Source organism: Gekko japonicus, unplaced genomic scaffold (genome assembly GCF_001447785.1).
Source record: "Gekko japonicus isolate JY-2015 unplaced genomic scaffold, Gekko_japonicus_V1.1 scaffold1410, whole genome shotgun sequence".
In the NCBI taxonomy this organism is placed as follows: domain Eukaryota; kingdom Metazoa; phylum Chordata; class Lepidosauria; order Squamata; family Gekkonidae; genus Gekko; species Gekko japonicus.
In genome coordinates this window covers 287,659-307,219 of record NW_015168693.1, presented here as the reverse complement: position 1 = coordinate 307,219, position 19,561 = coordinate 287,659, and the positions used below count along the sequence as shown (strand labels likewise).

Below are 19,561 nucleotides of genomic sequence, written 5' to 3'. Positions count from 1 at the left end.
AGGTGAGATTGGAGTTTTTAAATTTTGATCAGATTGGCAGTAACAATAAAGAAGAAAGCACCTACCGTGGAAAATGACTTAATACATGCACCATTTGCACACAAGTAATCTGTGCTTTTTGTGTTTGTTTTACAGTGAATGATCACGCAAGTGGCTACTTTGTTGGATTGTTCCATTGAATATGGACTGAATGTGAGACCGCTTTGCATGAATGTGGAAAACAACTACCAGTTGTGCCCTTCAATATAATTCAAGCAGATGAATGGATCATACTTCTCACAGACTACTAGTTGAATGGGACCAGCTTATCTGCTAATCATACATCTGAAGTATTTGGAATCGAGACTTTTACAAAGATGACTCATTTACATGCTGGACTCAGTCCAGAGACTATAGAGAAAGCCCGCCTGGAGCTCAATGAAAACCCAGATGTTTTGCACCAGGACATCCAACAAGTCAGGGATATGATCATCACAAGGCCTGACATTGGATTTTTACGTACAGATGATGCCTTCATCTTGAGGTTTCTCCGAGCCAGAAAGTTTCACCAAACAGATGCCTTCAGGTTACTGGCTCAGTACTTTCAGTACCGTCAAATGAACCTGGATATGTTCAAAAATTTCAAGGCTGATGATCCAGGGATCAAACGGGCTCTGATTGATGGATTTCCTGGAGTCCTGGAAAACAGAGATCACTATGGTCGGAAGATACTTTTGCTTTTTGCAGCCAACTGGGATCAGAGTAGGTAAATGTAGATAGTGTACTTCTCTTTTTATATACAACTGTTACTACATATTAATACTGTGGGTAGAATCTAAGCCCTCCTTTCCATTAGATGGAGGAAGCTTTCTTTTTCTGTACAGCATTCCTCATTCAGCAGAAGGGAATCCTTATATCCATCCCTACTGTGTCCAAATCATGCACATTTGTGAAATCTGATAGTCAGGATTGCTCTTGAAGAATTTAATTGCTTCAGAGAAATAGCTCACATTTCCTCATACATACAATAGGCATGATACAAAATAATTACTTCAGTCCTTTTTTGTACACAGTTAAATGTCAGGATACAGTAGTTGTGGCCACAGTTACAAACCTGTTTTAAAAACGAGAAAGAACAAACCAAATTTAATTGTATCGGTAGGTGCCACATAACTATGAGAGCTCTTTGATTTCTAGATGAACAATCTGAATAGTCAAGGAGGGGGAGATAAACTTTTGCTCACAGCAGCTAGTCTTTCCAGACCAGCCGGTGCCCATAAATTCTGTTTTATTAACCCAACAGTTGTAAACATCAAACACTTCACTGCTCTGTAGGAAAGTGTACAGAGTCTTGGTTTTAAAGAAAGAAAGCATCACTGATATGTGGTATTTGGGAGGGAGACAAAAAAACCCAACACACACAAACACACTAATGGTTGCAAAAGTTATCAATCAAATCCAAGTAGCAAACTTACCAAGAATACTCCTCCATGATCTAGGGATGCCATCATCAGCACATGTTGTTATGATGGAAGGTTATTTTTAGATGCCTGTGATCATCTCTGGTATAGCATATAAAACAGTAAATGACTGGCTAGAGGAACTTAATAGACATCCAAGAAATAATTGCCATCTTTTCAAACTTTTGTGCCACTTTATTCTTGGGGCTTGTTACACAATTAATGGGAAAGGATTCTGCAAACCCTCAAATTCCATTTTTGTTTTACTTCTGCATTTACTGTTAGACACAGAGCAGCCAAAATTGCTGTCTATGACATCGGCAGAGGAGTTATGTGTGACAGACTGCAGCCATTAGTTCAGAGCAATTGCACTTTAGTTAGAACAATTACATATTTTGCAGCCTGTGGTATTAATATCATTCTTGTGGGTGGGAAAAGAGAGGTTGAAACAGAATGATGCAATGACATGTGAAAGAAGGAAGGGATGCAAATGGATATTTTAAGGGATATGAAATGATGTGTTTATTAATTCTGCTGAGCTTAACCCTGTTGCTTGTCTTTTCCTTTGGATCAAAGGGAGGTGTAACTAAAATGGGAGACAGAAGCATAAGCATAATGACAAGACAGTTCAGACGGAGGCATGCAAAGCTCCAACTGCTTTCCTCTTGTTTTTGCATCACACACTGGCCAGGATTGAGATAGTTGGTGATAGTATTTTAGTCCTTAAGACAGGCCTTTCAGTCCTACCTTTGTACAGTCTTCAATGACACAGGTAGTAGACAGGTGGCCCTTTGTGGCACAGGGGGCCAAACAGCAGTGACAGGAACATATCCCTCTAAAACAGGAGACAGCAGAAGCGTGGAAGGACAGATTACATGGACTTGAGCAAAGCTGGCATAAGGATTCCTGTGTAACCAGATGCCTTGAAGGCTAACTCACCTAAGCTAGTCCTATAAAGGATAGGAAACAAACTTCTAAAGTCTGAATGGAGCATACCACTCTAGATGGCTCAGGCGAGAGGGCAAACCACTTGCTATGGGATCCACATGCAATGTTGCTTTCTTTTTCCATTGCATTGTACTCTATTGGATTCTCTTGAAAATGTTTTCAAGGGGGAAGTTTAGTATACTTGGAGTGGGGGGGGGGAAGGAAACTGATTGAAACACCAAAAATATTATACATGTGCATAGAGCCATACCCACTATATTAACTACCTGAACGGTATATGAGATTGGTGTATCCATCAGGTACCAATAAAATTAGATTGCTCAGCAATATTAAATGTCTTAGGGGAAAGTCTTCCAAAATACATAAAAGAATGCTCATCCTGCCACACTCTCTTGGTATGTCATCATTTGTATAACTTAAAAACAATGCAGTATCAGGAAAACAGTGATATGATTTCTTTCTTGGAGGCATACAGTTGATTGAGACATTGTTTACTGAATCCACTAAATAGTGCAATGAAAAAGAAAGAACTGCAATGAGCTCTGACCTAGGAAGCTACCAGTTCAAATAGCATCTTGGCCATAAACTCACTAGGTGGCCTATTAATTTGGCATTTTGTTTCCTTTCCTTCCCTGTGTCACAACCAGGGGTCTTGTTGTAGAAAAAGAGCTGCCGAAGCTCATTAGCATAACTCATTAGCATAACTTATTTGCATATGCCACGCCCCCTGACATCACCGGAAGTGACAGAAGGCCACACCCCCTGACATCACCGGAAGTGTGTCAGAAGGCCCGGCTACTTACCCTCCTGCTTCATCCTCATTCCCAAACGGAATGAGGATCGAAGCAGAGGGCGGGGTAAAGAAGGGGGCGGGGCTTCACCACGTGACTGCCCCGCCCCCTAGAGGTTCTCTTCCGGAGCTCCGTACCTGAGAGCTCCCCCCCGACTAGAGCCCTGGTCACAACCCACATGTGAGACAGTCACATCCTGCTTTTGAGTCCTGATCACAGTTGGACAACCACTGAACTAGGGGAACTTCTACTAAACATGTGTCCGTTTCTATACTTGGAGCATAGAATCAATTTCTCCATGTTATATTGGTTCATGAGCCTTGGTATTTTCTACTTTGTCTATTGCATGCCTAAGGCATTTGGTGGTGCTTTGCTAACAGTGCAGTCATAAGTAGAGTTACACCCTTCCAAGCTCATTAACTTCAGTGGAGTTAGAAGTGTTGTGGATTGCCCTGTAAGTGTATTCATTGTATTAAGAACTTTCTAGTCTTAATGGTTTTATGTGCTCATCTAAGTACAAGAAACTGGAAACCCGTAGCTGTAAACTTAATTATCAGATAGCCCAATCCATACTGCCCCAGCAGAAATAATTTCTGTTTCACAATATAAATGAGAAAAGAATAGTAAAATGCATAGTTAACAAAGTAAGATTAATGCAGAGTATTAAGAAGAAAGGACAGGATCTTCAGAATAATGTGGAAAACAAGGATTTATGAAACAGGATACTACAATGATCAACCAAGATCAATCATGCCCTGAATATGGAAAATTGTTTTTCCAGTCCCTGTAAGCTTTCCTAAGGTCTCCATTGCTTGTAGCTGTTTTTTTTTTTTAAACTAGACAAGGACTGGACTACTAAAAAAATTAGTTCAATAAACAGAGATGGCTAGAGCAGTTAGTGGCTCTAACATGGCTAACAAAGAGCAACACAGTACACGACAAAATAAAATACACGTTCAGTTATGCATACTGATATTTGTATTACTAGCCTTAATACTTCTTTTTATCATCTGATCTGGAAAAGATGCAAGCTAAGCAGATATGGAAATTTCCAAACAAGGAGCTCAAATCACCTAATTAATATCGGATGGGGGTGGGGGGAGAGAATATAAACAAACAAATGTGGTAAAGGAAAGAACTGAGATAGGCTTAACTTAGATCAGTGGTTCTTAATTGGCCCCAGCTGGTGTGTTACACTTTGGGGGGAAAGACTTGGAGAACTTTTAATGGCAGATGGAAAACGCATGGAAAATAAGGCAGTCCCTTCCCTCCAACTTTCAGTGACTTCTGATAGCTAGCGGAGAAGGTTGCTTCTATAACAGTGGTTTTTCTCCAGTTAGGCATCCAGGATGGTAGCTCTTTTTCTTTGTTTGTTTGTTTTTAGCATCCACATGTCACCATCCCTTAATAATCCACTTTTTGGAATTTCCTCTGATTTGCTTTCCCAAACAGAATCTGATATGATCTTTTTGGAAAGATTGCAGCCAAAATGCCATTGCATGCCATATGGACAGAGCATGTTTGAAGATCCTGCCCATATTGGTGCCCTTTCCCTTGCCTCAGTCGCAGCTGCCACCCAGCCCCCACTGCATTTTAAAAGAAAATTATATATCTGTGAGAGAACTTTGGTTTCCCTCCTATTTCTGTGATGGAATTAAGGGGTGGTGGTGGTTTCTGATGCTGCATGTGGCTCTGTTCCACGTTTTTGTGGCTGCATGTCATCTTTGCTGAAAGTGTGCCATAATGCAGGTGGTTCTTGGCTCAGTTGCTTTCCTGGCTCAACAGGCCAAAACTGATGGAATATTAGATTAGCAGATGCTCAAGGCACATAGCACAGTGGAATTACCAGGGAGGTGGGGTGCACACTTGGAGAATAAAGTCACACATGGAGCCTTTTTTATCTTAGCAAACTAACATAAGTCCTTTATTGTAATGAATTCTGTTCTAGACAGGATGGATTAGAGATAGGTTTCTAATCTAGTCTAACTACCTAGGATGGATAAAGATACAGAAAGCATGTCATGGCAGTCTCACACTTTCCCCTCCCTCATGCACAGGATTTCCCATTTTTTCTTTCTTGCTAAGCAGCCCCTTTATCTATTTTCTTCTTATTTGTCTGTCTATGGCTGTCCCACCTAGACACACACACGCACACACACACATATATGTATGTATATGTGTGTGTGTATATTATATATATATGTGTGTGTGTGTGTGTATATATATGTATGTATATGTATATATGAGAGAGAGAGAGAGAGAGAGAGAGAGAGAGACAGACAGACAGACAGACAGACAGACAGACAGACAGACAGACAGAGAGATATGCTGGCCCAACCCACAGAACCGAGGGAAGACACACAATTGCCATCTTATATTCAGCTTCTGAAATGGCACACAAGGGGCTTTTGAAAGTTCAAAATAAAGAAAATGTTTTATTTAATTTAGAGGAGGAAAGGTCAGGTGGAATCAGGGGTAGGATGTATGAGATGAACTGATAATAAAACTGAGGTAACTTTGTAATCACATTAACTCCAGATAATTTGTTGCCAACAAATAAGTGTTCCTGCTATTCAGAAAGGTGTTTTAAAACTTTGAAAGAGGCTTTCTTTTCAGTGTCCGCTTAAATGCTCAAGCATAAGTTTCTGAGTTTCACAGACTCTTAAAGTCTAGAAGGCAGAAACATACAACCAAGTCTCCAAAATCCTGTTATATACACAGATCAGGGATCACTCCTCTTTTAAGAGCTATCTCCATTTTCATTGGGCAGGGATTACCTCGCTTAACTGAATTATCCTTTTCAGCTTGAATGGGGATCCTCTCGGATCCTTTCACTCCTTTTGCCTCCTTCCCAGCCCACAGTCCATGCTTAACTGCCTCTTCTTCATCTGTCAATTCCCAACTGTCATTTCTTTACTGACTCTCTCCACAGAATTCTGTTAGGCATTAGCCCTAGACAGTCCGTCACACATGTCCTTCTCTCATGGTAGCAAGATGGAGAGAGGAGGGTGAGAAAGAGGGTAGCCGGGAGGAAGGAAGGTTCCCTGAGAGAAGCAATCTACACATCAAAGAGGAAGCATCAGAGCAGTAGAAAGGAAGGGATGTACAGGCCCTGACTTATCTATCACTCTGACTCTCTGTTGCCCCCCTCTGGAGTCTGAAGCTAAGAGACACCACAAAGTCCTTCACTTCCCACAATAGTGATTTCAAGTGCTGCACAGCTCCTGTTCTTCTTCAAGGCTAGGGAGGGGTTTACCTCATTGTCCATTGGCTCATGGCCAAATGAAGTTTCTTTACCTGCTGCTTCATCCTATAGCCAATAGGGAGGCAAGAATTTTCTCAGAGGCAGATGCTAAACACAGATTACCCTTCTTCATTAAATATATATATTTTTATTATTAGTTTGGCATCCCTCCAATTTATAGAACAACTGTACACAGTGTGAGTGCTCTGGGGGAACATTTTGGTATGGTGTGTGACATCTTTTATTTTGAAAGAAAGACACCATGAGAGAAGGTTTGAATTTTGCTGCATGTTTACAAGTACTGATTCTTATAAACTATAGGATGAAGCTAAATTTGCCAGATAAGAGAGGTCAATTAGAACTGGATAATCACTACATAGAAGGGGTTCCACTATTAACAGCATGGTTCTGATTGTTGAATAAGAATCTTTAGTAGACAAATGGCATTCTTGGTATATTGTTAAGGAAATAGTTTCATATCTTAGTGCTGGTGGGAATGAGAAAGGAGTGACAAGAACCAAGGTAAACAAAAGGAAGTTTCTGGTGATATTGTTCAGGAAATTGTTTTATAGTTGAGTGAATGTGTGAGGGAAAAGGAGAGTAAGATGAACCATTTTAAAGTCATTTTCCTAAGGAATAACAGCAAAGAGCCTGTGGGATTCTTAACAACTAACATATTTATTGTGTGTCATAAGCTTTCATGAGCCAGAGTGCACTTTGTCAGGTGTATTCAGTAGGCAGTATTACAAGCTGTGGGAAGGGGATATAGTTACTGCACTACTGCACATTACACTAGGTGTGTTGCATAATGTTGCACAGATGAACAAAAGGTAAATAAGTGTGTATAGATTATCACCAACTGTTAATGGATTAGCAAAGCAAAATTCCAGTTTGGCAAATAATAATAATAATAATCTTTCAATTTATTAATTGCTCAATCCTGCAGAGCTTGCTGGCTCTGAGCGATTTACAGTTACTCATTCACGCGAGACTAACAATGATTTATGGGGGTAAGGGAGGACAACATATATCTTTTTAATCGCACACATTCACAGTAGGCGAGGGTTGGTTCAGCTGCAGGGTCAGACGTGTTCCGTCGGCATATTCACTTCGGCTCAGCTAGATGACGTCAGCTTCTCCAGGTCTTGCAGCACCGCACTGCCACTGTCTGGCCAGAACGGCCCATTACAGGCTTCTCGGAGTCGAAGAGATTTTTTTCTTAGGCTTTCAATCTTGCGAGCTAAGCATTCCGGTCGCTGGCTAACACCTCCCCCACCAGGTTTTTTTTTTGGTGTGCCCACCCTCTCTAAGGAGTGGTACCCATTTTATCTACTTGCCGAAGCTTTCGAACCGCTGGGTGGACGGTGGTAATAAGAGCCTTGCTAGTTCATGGAAGCAAATATATGAAGTTAGAGGACGTACAGGGGAATGCACCCTTGATGGTACGATTGATGCTGGGTCCTATGATAGTATCTTTTGAGTTAAGTGTATTTGGAGCCAGAGCTGGTATTGGAATTTACAAGGGTACTCTTGTAATTGTTACAAGGGTACTCTTGGTATTGGGTGAACTGTTGTTGCTGGTGAGTAGTTGTTTCAAGATGGAGGTCCTCAAGTAAGGACCTTGTCAATCCCCCAAGGACTGTGGGAGGGAACAAACATCTTCTAGAAGTCATATATCCTTGATGATGTGCTAGAAATGTCTAAATATAGGGGAGAACCAGTGTTCTCCAGTATTTGTTTCTCCTGGGTTATCCTGTGAAGGTCTAGGGCTGAGGCATGGACCAAGTGTAGAGGGAAGGCCTTGGGCTGCCACATGTCTGGCATCCCAAGGCCTCCTCTCTATTTGGAGAGACAGATAAGTCACCCTAGGATCTGGCCTCAGTACTCCTCATCAGTAAGAGCACTGACTCTCTTTGTGAGGAGAAGCCTAATGTGGGACCCAGCAACAGCTGTACAGAGCTCCATATATAAGGCTGAAGAAAGGCTTCAGCCAGTGTGGATTCAATTTGTTTGCAGTCCTGCTGATGAGATTATCAGTTGCTTGCCTTGCTTAAGTTCTTGGAATCTTGCTGCTTAACCTTGGAGTCCTTTTGGACTGTGATTCTGGACTGTGCTAATGGACTTTGATTTTGGACTGGGACCCTAGAACTGTTGCTAAAAGATTTGGTGTGGCCTGGGATGACTTTAGCCTCATGAGTAACCTTGTCCATCTGTCTGCAACTGGATACTGTAATTCTAGGAATGCTTAGTGTAAACTTTGAAGGTATCTGTCCCTGCCTGAAGGACTGGTGCAGACGTGGTTATGTCTATCGGGCTTGTCTATAGTCAACTGATCTTGTGGATGGTATTGAAGCATGTAGGTAAGGGTAATATTCAGTAATTTTCCAGGACAAAGTGGTGTTTGTATTAATTATGTCATTATATATTGGTGTCTGTTGATATATGGAGTGATCCAAGTTTACCTTGATGGTAAGGTGGAACAGGGTTGCCAGATCCCCTTGTCGCTCTGGCAGGGGGATTTGGGGGGTGTTGCAGGGGTGAGTGGGGATGTCTCCAAGCCCCATCCCCAAGTCACAGCCACCCCTCTCCCTCCCCTCTTGTAGAGATTTAAAGGGCTTCAGCTGATCGGTGGGGAGCATGTGGCCTGCTGATCAGATGGAGGACCTTTTAAATGTTTCAGCAGGGAGGGAGAGGGGCTGTTGCCAGTCGCAGCTCCGCTTGCAAAAAGACCTTTTAAAGAGTCTTTTTGCAAGCTGGGTAGGGGCCGTGACGCACAGGGTTGATTTCCTCACAGCAATTCGAATCGCTGGTGGTGGATTGGAGCCCCCAGAGGTGGGGGAACCCCTGCCTGGACCTGAGGGCTGGCAACCCTAAGGTGGAAAACCTTGGTGGAATTTTCAAGGGTCTCAATCTTTTGTATCTAGATGATAATGATATCATCAGTGAACCTCAGCTATAGGAGAGGTGGTCTGCTTCTGGGGAACCCTTATTGTAATTCTGCCGTAACTATGCTGTGGAACTAGAAGGATACCCACCACAGTCCCATTGACTTGAAAACACAGGGCATAGCCACATCTGAAATAGCTGTAGATGAAAATAAAGTCATACAGAACAACTGGCTTTTCTGTGGCATTCTTGATGGTTTGTAGCCTCTTGTTATGTGGAATGTTGAAGTATAGGAATTCTGTAATGACGGTGAGCAGAATGTTGTCAGGAAAACCCCGATAGTGATGTCCTGTAAACATCTAGGGCTGCTGGTAGAATAGGGACTGAGGATGGTCCTCATAACCAGACCCTCTTTAACCATCTGGAATAGGTCTGCTGGATGTGATACTTATGGAGAGCTAAAATTTCAATGCAACCAGCACTGCCTCTTCAAATGGGATTTGGTCTGAATAGTCTACCATTTGTGCTCTGTCATCCTAACAAGTTCAATAATTCCTTAGAAAGCAGCTTCAGATCTATAGAATGGGAGAGGACATCTAGGAGTAATTGTGTCAATAGCCCAGGTCAATGTCTTATTCCAGGAACTGACCAAGACCTCAAAAGAATCTATCAATTGGGTTGGTATCTCCTCAATGGCTTTTAGAAGTTAATTGGAATCAGTTGTCTTTTTAAATCAATTCCTCACCCTTGCAGACATTAACCAATCCCATAAGTCTCATTCATACTAGCTAATGTCCATGCCAAGGATCGTATGATCATATTTGATTCATATTGCAGTATTTTCACCACCAGCTGCAAATAACTTTCTAGCCCTATTTAAAGTTCAGGTTTTTGACATTCATAATTAGGCATGTTCCTAGTATTCTAGGCCAGGCTTAGTGAAGTCCAGCTAGGTCAGAAAGGGTGGTCAAGAGGCACGTAGCCATGATGGGGCACGTAGCCATGATGGGGCACTTAGGGGCATGTGTCCCATCACTCATGGCCCAGGCCCTACAACTCCTGCTGCCCCCAGCCATGCCCTTACCTGCTGGCCTGCAGTGGGCATGGAGGCAGAGGCTGTGCAGCTTGGACCGTGGCTGGAGTGCTTGTTAGCTGTCTCACCAAGTATTTATTGCACCAATCTGCTGGTTCGTTCTCTCCCCCATGTCGAGCAAGCGGGCAGATGAGGCAGGCAGGCCTCACTGCAGTCATGTGACCCAGTCATGAGCTGGTGTCACATGACTGGGTCACATGACTGTAATGAGGCCTTCCTGCCTCATCTATTGCTAATCCAGCTCTGTGGAGGTGGCAGTCGCCGCCGCCGCCGCCTGGGGTATTTCTCCTGGGCCAGGTAATGGGGATGGGGCTTGCGAAGGAGGCATTTGTGGAAAAGGGCCACCGCCTCTTGTCTTTTGGGCCGTTTGGAATTTGTTTTCAAACCCCCTTTTGGGGCACTTCATTCCTTAAGCAGGAAGGCAAGATTACTTTTCCAGACATCCATTCCTTTGCCAAAACCCCCCAAAAATCCATCTCTGTTGAATGCCTGACTCTTATCCTCGCCTTTCCCCCACCCTTCAAGTTTCTTGTATGGTATTATTTGCTGTGTCATTTTCTGTACGTTTTGTATAAGTAAGTCCCATATAATATGAGCGATGTTTATCCTGTTAGTTGGGTTTTTTTAAAAAAAAAAACTTGCTACCTGAGCATCTAGTTTGGAAGGATGAGCAAGTGCCCCACAGGATTTCCCAGTGCCCCACCAACCAAAATTGTCTGGCTGCACCCCTGGGTAAAGGAACTGCCAAGCAATGCTAGTATGCTTGACAAATACATGAGTTCAGGAGGGCTGAGGCTCCAGCTACACATTACAAAGTGCTTGTTAGGGAACAGCACAAGGGCTTTCTATCACATGTGCACTGAGACTTTTGTGCCTCCCATGCACACTACAGCAGCTTTCTGTTTGTGCCCAAAGCAGGCAGGGAGAAGCAGTTTTAAATTCACTCCCTGCTGTTTTCAAATCTGCACACTGTCCCCTGGCTCTATTGAGAAACTTGCACATTTCCAAACAGTCTTCAATGGTAGCCCTATGTGGAGCACATTGCAGTAGTCTAACGTAGATGTTACCAGGGCATGCACCACAATGGTAATATCCTTCCCGCTCAGGAAGGGCCACAGCTGGCTCACCAGCCAAAGCTGGTGAAAGACACCGCTAGCCACTACTGACGCTTGTTTATCAAACAGGAGGCCTGATTCCAGCAGCACTCAACAGAATCCTGCCTTTCTCCACAATTGAGACCCAAAGAAGCTTGCATCATTCTCCTATCCATTATATTCTCACAGCAACCCTATGAGATAGAGTAGGCTGATAGTCTGAGACTGAACTAAAGTCACCTAGTGAGCTTCTGAGCATGTATTTGGACTTGGGTCTTCAGATCCTAATCCGAAACTCTAACCATTATACCACCGTGGCTTTTGTGAGGTGGCTGCTGTCAAACACCAGCATATAGCTTGGTCTGCATGAATCATGCAAGTCACATGATGGGAAGTCACCCAATCATTACTACCAACCCTGGCCTCAATGAGTCCTCCCTCAAAGGTGGTGCCACATTGAGAGTTAGAGACATGGATATGTCTAGTTCTCTTTATCTGTTACTAGGAATAAGGCCAGTTGTGGAAATAAATACAACGAGATCTAGGAAGAGGCTCTGGGAGAATGCCCTGGTCTTGGGCACTCAGCGTCAATTTGCTGTGGCCACCTCAGCAGGGTATAATGACAGAGAGTCCACCATTTTCTCCTTGGAAACTGATCTCTGCCATCTGAAGAGCAGTTGTAATTCTGCATGAACTCCATCCCTCCCCTGGAGACTGGTAACAATGGTTCCCCATGAGGGAATGGCTGGCTTGGAGGATGGTGTCTATGGCATCACACCTGTCTGAGGTCCCACCCCTCCTCAAACCTCACCCTCTCTGGGCTCCACCCCTCAGATCTCCAGAAATTCCCCAACCTGGAGTTGGCAACCCTATCTCCCTCCCAGCCCACCATCAGCTTACTGTTATCTGCCCCCTGGCTTCAGCTTTCCATCTCCTCCCCCTCCCTCCTAGAGAGCAGGTGTAATACTGAGTGATCTCCAGCCACCACCTGGAGATTGGCAACAATGGTTTCCCATGAGAGAATGCCTGGCTTGGAGGGTGAAGTCTATGGCATTGCACCCCGCTGTTTGAAGTCCCCCCCCCCTCAAACCTCGCCCTCTCCAGGCTCCACTCCTCAAATATCCAGGAATTTCCCACCTGGAGTTGGCAACCACCCCCTCCCAGCCTACTGTCAACCTGCCGATATCTGCCTCCTGGCTTCAGCTTTTCATCTCCTCCCCCTCCCTCCTAGACAGCAGGTGTAATTCTGAGTGTTCTCCAGCCCCCACCTGGAGATTGGCAACAGTGGTTAGCCATGAGGGAATAGCTGGCTTGGAAGGTGGAGTCCATGGCATTGCACCTGTCTGAGGTCCCACCCCTCCTCAAACCTCACCGTCTCCAGGCTCCATCCCTCAAATCTCCAGGAATTTCCCACCTGGAGTTGACAACCCTATCAAGACCGTATCCAATGAGTTTTCTCCCAAAGGCCAAAATAGGTGTGGAAAGGGCCTTTTACTGACAGAACCTGGTTGCCTAGCAACAGGCACTGGGGAGAAAGGACAGTTGCCACCTCTGATTAGGGAAATACCTGGAAATTTGGGGGGTGGATCCTATGGAGGGCAGCATTGGGGGGGATGGAAGGACTCAGCAGGGGATAATTCTACCCTCCAAAGCAGCCATTTTTTCAGGGGAACTGATCTCTGTCATCTGGAGATCAACTGTAACAGCAGGAGATCTCCAGGTCACATCTGGAGACTGGCAACCCTAGGGGAAAGTCAGCCACATAGCAGGGGGTTGAAGAGAACGGTTTGATGGTCGCTGGCCCACCTCATTAGCCAGCCAGCCATGGTTGAGCCAAAAAGGAGATAGAGCCGGTTAAATGTATTCTGACAGGAAAGTGGCCAAGATGGCAGTGGGCAGGAGAGGGGGTTATGCTGACAGAAGTTGGTTGCCTACCAAGAGCCACTGAGGGGACAGTTAGTCACAGTTAGGCCCACACAGGAGCCAAGAGAAGTGTCTTCCTCAGGATAGAGTCTGGCTTTCCAGGAGCCACAGCTCGTTTCCTCCAGGCCAGACCTTCCCTGGCGCTGCCGCAGCTGCTGAAGGATGGCGGGGGAGGCTTTGAAAGGCGCTGGACAGCCTTCTCTGCGGTGCAGCCCGCTGAGCTATCGCCCTGACAAAGTGCTGGCCTTGCGGCCGAGGGAGAGCAAGAGGGGCTGCGAGGGACAGCGAAGGTGAGTGCTTCCCCTGCTTGCCACTGCTTGCTAGGTCTGCCTCCTTCTCCCCTGTGGAGGGGTTGCTGCTGCCTTGGCAGAGCGTCCATCCCCTTCGCCGGCTCCAGACTGAGAGTAAAATGCTGCCCACCGGCTACGGGATTCCGAGTCCGCGAGAAGGGCAGCTGAGCGGGCCAAAGACTGGGGAGGCGTGTGGAACATCTCACATGAAAACTCTTATATATAAGGAGAGATAAGGGCTTGTACTAAATTTTTAAAATATTTGTATAGATGATTTTTAGTGAGGTAATTGGTGAATGATAGGGTTCCGGTCTTCTATTGCAGACTTATGAATTGCTGAATAGTAGAGTTCCTGCATCTTATTGCTTTATCGTGCAGCTCTTATTGATTTTTTTGCATGCTTCTGATTTTTTTTGTACATTAGTTTACTTCCATGTTTTATGGTTATTTCATTCCTTATTCTTAATACTGTGGGAAAGGTTTTATGAAGGAAACCTCTTTCAGTTTTGTAAACAAATACATTACACCTCATCCTTAACTGTACTAACTTTATAATGTGTTTGTAGTCTAGGAAAACTCTTCATGGATGCCCTCCTCTTTCTAACACTAGAAAGGCAAAGTTTGCTACAAGGGTTACGGAAGCTGTAAAGTTTCTGAATCTGACTTGTTTTCTTCTTCTCAACCATGCCTGTGGTCACACCAAAGGCTTGGCGCGATCTGGCAGCACCTCTATTTACAGTGGCTTAAATTGTCTCAGGAAGGGGTGCACTTGCCCCATGGTTGACTGTTCAGATTATTGCTGTGGGGCAACCATGGAGTGGGTGATCAGGTGGCTTCTTTTTTTAAATTTGTCTTTTGCATATGTGCATAACCACTTATTTGAAGCTCCACTCTGTTTTGACAGCTGGAAGAGGCTGTCTTCCCCTTTGAAGAAAGCTCATCTTTTCAGTTAACCCCTTCCCCACCCTGTGTGCTGCAGAGCTGTAGGCAGAGGAAGTGGCATAAAAAAAGACAAAGGAGGCTTCTCAGCCTGCCCTTCCCTCCTCCCCCCTTCTCACTTCAGAGGACAACTATAAGCTTGCTGGTGTGCACAAAGATGCGGTTATGCACACATTGCAAACTGACTAAAAAAACCAAGGTGCAAAAATGGAACAGAGCAATCAGAACTCAAGGGAGTTCAGACATCATAACATAACATAACATAACAGATGCCAATGTTGGATCAGGCCAAAGGCCCATCCAGTCCACCACTCTGTGTTACACAGTGGCCAGAAATACCAGTGCCATCAGGAGGTCCACTAGTGGGGCCAGGACATTAGAAGCCCTGAAATGCGGGGCGAAAGCACCGATATCTGTAAGCACTGGACTTCCCCCAGTGCCTGCTTACTCCACTTCCAAAGTGGGGCAGAACGGGGTGGTGACGACTGAGGCACAGAAGGCAGATGTTGCTGTCTGATCATGCTTTTTAAATCCGCAGAGGTACCGCAACGATATGTGCAAACTGCTCATGTGACCACAGCCCAAGTCAAAGTTACATACACTAAAAAGACCACTATACAAAACAGTGAGATGCCAGTCTAAACCTAAATGGCTTCAGCCAAGTAACTTTGATGCCAGATAAAAACATACTGCAGCTGAGACCCACTCAATACCAGATGATAGGGTGAACAACAAGAATGCCTGTTGTACTTGGCCACTGTTGGAAACAGGACAATGGATCTTTGGTCTGATCCTGTATTTTGTATTATTTGTAATTATTTTGTATTGTATTATTTTGTAATTATTTGTAAATAAACAATTTATTGCAAGAAAAATAACAATCAATTAAATTTTCTCTTCATCAGTCAGCCCACTGGGAGGATTTTTATTCTGCCTGTATATCAGCTTTCAGTTGAAAACTTTCACTTTCCATTGCTTGTTTAATTTATTCCATAGTTTGTCATCAGCACTTTCTTCCTCAGTCAAGAAATACTACTGGGATTCCTTAAAATGCTTTTTATTCAAATTCTCTCATTGTTATGATTGAATGTATCAATGGGATGAAAACGAATTTTCAGATTGACTTCTGATAGCTCTGATTTGTCGCCTTTGGTGACTCTGGCTGTAGAGTTGACTTCATTACAGTTTTCTTTCTGGGTTACATTTAGTAATGGTTCAAAGTCAAAGGAAAAAACAAAACAGTGCATAAACATTTGTGAGATTTGAGGGGAATGAAGAAAATTAACCAGTTAGTCTCCACATCTGTTTAATTCCAGAAGAGTAGCAATGTTCATCTGTTGCATCAAAAACATGAGCTCAAAGATCAACAGATTTATTTGACACAAGCATTTACAGGCAAGAGCCCCACTCTCATCTTGACCACTGCATCAGGCTGTCAGTGGCCACTTGCAGCAGCAGCAGCAACAGCAGCAGCACTGGGGCCTTAAAGGGCTCAAACTGTGCCATAGCTGCCCAGGTGGGCCTCATCCTAATTGTCCAGGTACCATTGGGTAAGTCTTGGGGAGGTCCCAATCCCAGGCAACAAAGACAAATGTTTTTCAAATGTAGCTGGGTTAAACATCTGCTACAATTAGTGAAACAAGAACTAGAAGATTTATTGCACACTTATTGACATATGCAATCAAATAACATAATGGATTTTCTCACAAAACGGTCATATAAACCTTTGAAATGTTTGCAGTTTCTGAAGGACTATACTGAAATTAATGAGCACTTTTCATGTTCATATTTTTAAAAGGCCACAGTATTATCTTGCGATCTGTAGATAACTGTAAGCTTTTCCTTTCTTATTCCATCCCCAGGAATTCTTTCATAGACATTTTACGGGCTATTCTGTTATCCTTAGAAGTTCTCATTGAAGACCAAGAGCTTCAGATAAATGGCTTCATTCTAATTATAGACTGGAGCAACTTCTCCTTCAAGCAAGCCTCCAAATTAACACCTTCTATCCTCAAACTGGCCATTGAAGGTTTACAGGTAAGTAGACTGGGAGAAGCACGCATATGCTACCCTGAATCGTATCTTTAATGCTTAATGGAAGAATAACATTTCATTCTCATTATGCAAAGAAGAGAAAATCAGTCTGAAAATCCTTTGAATATTATACAGCTGCAATTTGTTCAAAACACCAGACATTTGTTTGCTTATTACTTGCATTTAGATTCTGAGCTGTTCTTAAAACAGGGATGTACTACTTACTACAGCCATTAAGAATAATGTGTAGAGATTTGAGGTTTAATCCACAAGAGACTTTCTGAGGATTAAAAATCTGCGACATCTGCCTGATAGAAGCACATGCTGCACACATGAGGCATCTCTGCATATATGCTGCATGGTGTCTGGAGGCACCGTTGAACCTCAGTTTCTTAATGTGTTTGTATTACCAAAAGGCCATTTTTGTTTTTAAAAATGTGAACAATTAGAACCAGAGCAGCTAGAGATATATATGCACTGTGCAAAGGAGCTTTGTCATTGTGCAGTTTAAGCTTCCAGTTGCCAACTCTGGCTTGGGAAATTCCTGGAGATTTGGGGATGGAGCCTGAAGAGGGCGGGGCTTGGGGAGGGGGGAACTCAGTGGGGAATGTGATTCCACAGGGTCTACTCCCTGAAGCGGCTATTTCCCCCAGGAGAACAGATCTCTTGAAAAGTACTAAGACTTACTAGCAATTTCAGCTCTCATACTTTATTTCAGCGCAGAACCAGACAACTCTAACCCGCTCACAGGCCGGTTTATATGTGCAACAATCCCACACCCAAAACACACCCACACACAAGTGATTGGCTATTTAAGAAGAGCTATAATCGGTAGGGCGGCGGGATGCTGCGCCTGCCGATAGGCACTGACTAGGATCCGCTTGTCCCATTGTTACTGCGAGCGAAGCTCAGCTGCTTCGCATGACTGCGTGGCGAATTAGCCATGCACGCGGTCTGAGATGGATACATTACATCTCTGTAGTCTGGAGATCAATCAATGGCTGGATTCCCCATTGTGGACAATCATTAATCCACCTGGAGGCTGGCAACTCTAATGGCAAACCTGAGCTACATAGACCTAATAAGGTCTGTCATCAGCCACAAAGAGCTATCAACTATATATATGTTTTTAAAGCTATATTTCACTCTAGAACATATTGCATTGGAGAGTGTTTAGGCATTGCAGGTGCCAGAAGTCAACATATGACAAAATAAATGGAAATGGAAGCAGGACAAGGAATGGTGCTGTTCCAAAAGCAGTATAGTAAGACCAGTTAAAAGAGCCTGTGCATAAGGAGGCAGTTGTCTCTGAAGTCTGAAGTCTGAACATCAGTTGAGTGCACAGAAGCCTTCTCTTCTCCAGACTCTCCAAAGAACCTTCCTTGATTTCAAAGTCTGAATTAGTAAAGCTCTGTTGTATTCATTTAGTTAAGCACTTTCACACCATAATAGGCAATTAGCTGGATTTGAAAAAGCTACAGCAAAAGACCTTTATACTTGGACATGCAGTGTCCTTTTAAGTTATGAATCGTGATCTCTTTGCAGAACGGCATTCTCCAGCTCCAGCATAATAACTGCCTCCTGCTAATTGTGCATTATTGAAGCAGCTCATCTAATTTTTATACCTTTGCTTGCAAATAGACATCTTAACCGACACTAATCTGAATAACAAGCTACTGTAAGCAGACATTTTTATTGACAAAAGGGACTGTGCATGGGCATGTTTATTTTAACAGACTGCAATATCTGTATTGATATGTGGCCATCCATTCCTTCCCATTCTTGTTTCTAATACAAAACAGAAGCCATCACTGTGTTAGTGTGAGGTAAGGTAATCTGAAATACGCTATGCCCTTTGCATCAGGTGAGTGGGTTGGATCCAGTCTACCTTTTCTGCAGACACAAGGACTTTCCACAGGGTATGATTTTCCTCTTTCTCATGGGTGTCTGAAAGCCCCCCCAGAAATCCTGTTCCTGGTGGTCTCCGTTTTGGGTTTCCGCAGGAAGGGGGATGCAGGAAAATTGTGTTCTGCAAGCAGAAGTCCTTGAACCCACAGAAACACTTGTTGGGATTCACAGAATTGTAATCATAGAATCACAGAGTTGGAAGGGCTATCTAGTCCAACCTCCTGCTCAGTGCAGGATCATTGTTGTGTTGACCACCCTCATTACTGCATTCAATCGTATCAGAGCCACTTGGTTAATTTGTTTGATCAGAAACTTTCTTAACTGCATAACAGGGAAATACTGTGTATGTGCCACAATGATGCTTATGTGAATGCTATTTTTCACTTTCTGAGGGCATTGTTTAAAGAAGGAGGAGGAGGAGGAGGAGGAGGAGATTGGATTTATACTCCGTCCTTCATTTGGAGTGCCAGAGCGGCTTACAAACTCCTTTCCCTTCCCCTCCCCACAACAGACACCCTGTGAGGTGGGTGGGGCTGAGAGAACTCTGACACAAACTGCTCTTTTTCAAGGACAGCTGTGCCAGAGCTTGCAACTGACCCAAGGTCACATCAGCAGGTGCAAGTGGAGGAGTGGGGAATCAAACCCGGTTCTCCCAGATTAGAGTCTGCACATTTAACCACTACACAAAATTGGCTCTAAAGATAGCTTTAGCCCTGAAAAATATATTTGAAAGTGTTTTATTTATTATTTATTTATTGAGACATTTGCTCTTTAAGCTACCATTCTTTATATGCCTTTTTGAAGCCAACCCCACTGAACAGCTAGTTAAAGTGGTCGTGGTCAGCTTGACATATTTCCCAAACATTTTGAGCCTTTTGTTTCAAGCAGCTGGTAATGCAAGGTAGACTGGGGAGCTCTCTCTGAGCTGTCAGTAAAGGAGACCTTTGCAAGGATGCCTACTCTTTCTGAAAA

General features: G+C 43.8%; 1 protein-coding gene across 1 annotated transcript in view; it reads left to right on the top strand.

Annotated features, from left to right (window-relative positions):
• The first annotated feature begins 322 nt into the window (after nucleotides 1-322).
• CLVS1 (clavesin 1) overlaps nucleotides 323-19,561 on the top strand; it is an 83,534-nt gene continuing 64,295 nt past the window's right edge. Inside the window, exons 1-2 of the mRNA XM_015415468.1 lie at nucleotides 323-745; nucleotides 16,510-16,684. Coding sequence (XP_015270954.1) covers nucleotides 357-745; nucleotides 16,510-16,684 — 564 coding nt within the window. The 5' untranslated portion in view covers nucleotides 323-356. The remainder of the gene's footprint in view (nucleotides 746-16,509; nucleotides 16,685-19,561) is intronic.